The sequence below is a fragment of the Austrofundulus limnaeus genome, unplaced genomic scaffold (genome assembly GCF_001266775.1).
Source record: "Austrofundulus limnaeus strain Quisiro unplaced genomic scaffold, Austrofundulus_limnaeus-1.0 Scaffold158, whole genome shotgun sequence".
NCBI lineage: Eukaryota > Metazoa > Chordata > Actinopteri > Cyprinodontiformes > Rivulidae > Austrofundulus > Austrofundulus limnaeus.
Genome location: NW_013952560.1, coordinates 1,058,343 through 1,060,712, shown reverse-complemented (window position 1 = coordinate 1,060,712; position 2,370 = coordinate 1,058,343). Strand labels below are relative to the sequence as shown.

The following is a 2,370-nucleotide window of genomic DNA, read 5'->3' as shown; positions in this document are numbered from 1 at the left end:
AAGTACTTCAGTACTTTTACTTGAGTAGATTTTTGACTGAGTAACTTTTACTTGTAGTGGAGTAGATTTGACCATGAGTATCAATACTTTTACTCAAGTACTAGAGTTGAGTACTTTGTCCACCACTGATTATAATGGGGTGTACAGCTCCACCTTCCAGGCCCTATTAATGACAAGGAGCAGATATTTTATGAGATTTTGACTCAACTCTGACTGCAGAGCTGTAAAACATGACATTTGTTAATAATGATCTAWTTTAGCCGAGTGATGCTTATGGAAACGTCTATTTCCTGACACCTTCAACTGACTTTTGGTTGCATTCAATCAATGAATTACTTGTAAACATACTATTCAAATGCAGACTTGGAAGAATACAATACATTTTTAGCTTACAGTTTAGTCTCAATGTGGATCTTTTATCCCTTCTGTCCCAAGTCCAAGCTAATAAAATCAACCTGATGCAGATACGATCGTAACTTTAGATTGTTTCACTACAATCTGCTATTTTGGCATCAGAAACAAGGAAATCTAATGCCTTAGATTTGCTGATTTGACTATTTATGTCCCCTGGCTTGCATGTAAGCTGCACACACACATGTTTTAAATCATTCTGTGTTATGTAAGATGGTGAGCATCCAACCTGCAGCTATGGACCATGTGTTGCAGCACAGTGCCATCTACTGGACTTGAATTGATTTATAGAAGCATCCTAGAGGAAACTGTCATTAAAAAGACAAAAGTAGCATTACAACGTTGTGTTTCAACATTTTTTTTTGCCCTTCGAAGCTCTCGTAAGAATCATTTTTGTTTGTTTCATAGTAGTGGTAGAACATGATCTGTTCAGCTGTCGCTAAACTTATWTATAGCATATATTTTACAGTGGGTAGCAGGTTTTCTAAAACATTTTAATCCACAATGCTGCAAGAAGATCAAATATCCTCACATAGTTGCCAAAAACAATCTTTCCCAAAAACATAAAAAAACCCATCTTTTTCACTAAAGGCAAACAAAAAAATACTCAACAGATGTGCTTGTTTTGTTGCCCTTTGTTACGTAGGTGAGGCCAGAAAACGCTGAAACGGCTTGGATTGTTGATATTTTGAAGTTTTCACATTCAGATCTTTGATCAGAAACTAAAAGAAGAAAAAAGTAGAAGAATTGCAACAATTTCTGATTTTTTTTTCTCAACAAATAGGGGGGTGGAAACAGTCCAGCTGATGTGAAGGAGACTACTTGMGATCCTTGAACACTGATCACAGATCATCAAACATGTCATAGAAAAGTACAGATTTGTCAATACTCCTTAACAGATTTTTGTAGTTCTTCAGGCTTTAAGGTAGTTTTCAATCTTCTTTTCAGTCCTCTTCCTCAAAGCTTACAATAAATATAAAGTCCTTCACTTTCATCCCCGATATCAAATCGTTTCTATCCTCAGTCGTCGTTTCTCCTGCATCAGCAACAGGACCTCTTCTCCGGCGCCGCAGGCTGGTAGGCGGCTACGTTCAGATCGACTGATCGAGTGTTTTCTCGGAGGAGAATTCCAGGCATGCCGCYGCTCTCTGAGCTCCCCCGCTGGACGTGGAGGCCGTTCCGACACATCAGCTCTCTGGCCATCATCAGAAAGGCTTCTTCCACGTTCTGACTCTCCTGTGGAGGAAAAGCTTTGGGTTTAACGACTTCAACTGGTCTCTGTGAGGTGAGGTTCATACTTTCTTGTGAGGGTCACCTTCGCGGATGTTTCCAAAGCAGCCAGGATGCCTCTCTCGTTGGCCAGGTCGCAGGCTTTCTGAAAAGGAACCTGCCGCTCCTGCTCCAGGTCACACTTGTTACCTAAAAGGGGAGACAATCAAGCTGTTAGGATTAGCAGTCATAAACATAGTCCTCATAGAAGTTTAGAGTTCGAATCAYGCTTCACCTATGAGCACCAGGACGACATTAGCTGCTCCGTAAAGCTCCACCTCCTTGATCCAGTGGCTCACCGACTCGAAGGTGCAGTCTCTGGTGATGTCGTAGGCGATCATGGCACCGTGAGCGCTGCGGTAGTAGCTCTGCGTGATGGTTCGAAACCTCTCCTGACCGGCAGTGTCCCACACCTGGATCTGTACCACACAGATAGTCTTGTTAAAGAAGTAAGGATGCTGKTTTTGTTCCAAGGTGTTTGGTGTGGAAACATTTTTGAAAACATGTCCTGATGCATCGCAGGTAGAAAAAAATCAAAAAGAAAGAAACAAGTAGGTCCTCTGGATGGGTTCTTCTTCAGTGAAACATTTCGTCTCTCGTCCAAGAGACTTCTTCAGTCTGATGAGTTTCAGGTGAACTCAGCCTTAAAAGCACTGCCTCCACATGGTGGATGAACAGGTTAGTCATATG

At 41.6% G+C, this 2,370-nt stretch overlaps 1 protein-coding gene across 1 annotated transcript in view; it reads right to left on the bottom strand.

Annotated features, from left to right (window-relative positions):
* Positions 1-884: 884 nt before the first annotated feature.
* LOC106523538 (ras-related protein Rab-19) overlaps positions 885-2,370 on the bottom strand; it is a 6,052-nt gene continuing 4,566 nt past the window's right edge. The window contains exons 2-4 of the mRNA XM_014016980.1: positions 1,916-2,099; positions 1,727-1,830; positions 885-1,647 (exon numbers count right to left, since the gene is read on the bottom strand). Of these exons, the coding sequence (XP_013872434.1) occupies positions 1,453-1,647; positions 1,727-1,830; positions 1,916-2,099 (483 nt within the window). The 3' untranslated portion in view covers positions 885-1,452. The remainder of the gene's footprint in view (positions 1,648-1,726; positions 1,831-1,915; positions 2,100-2,370) is intronic.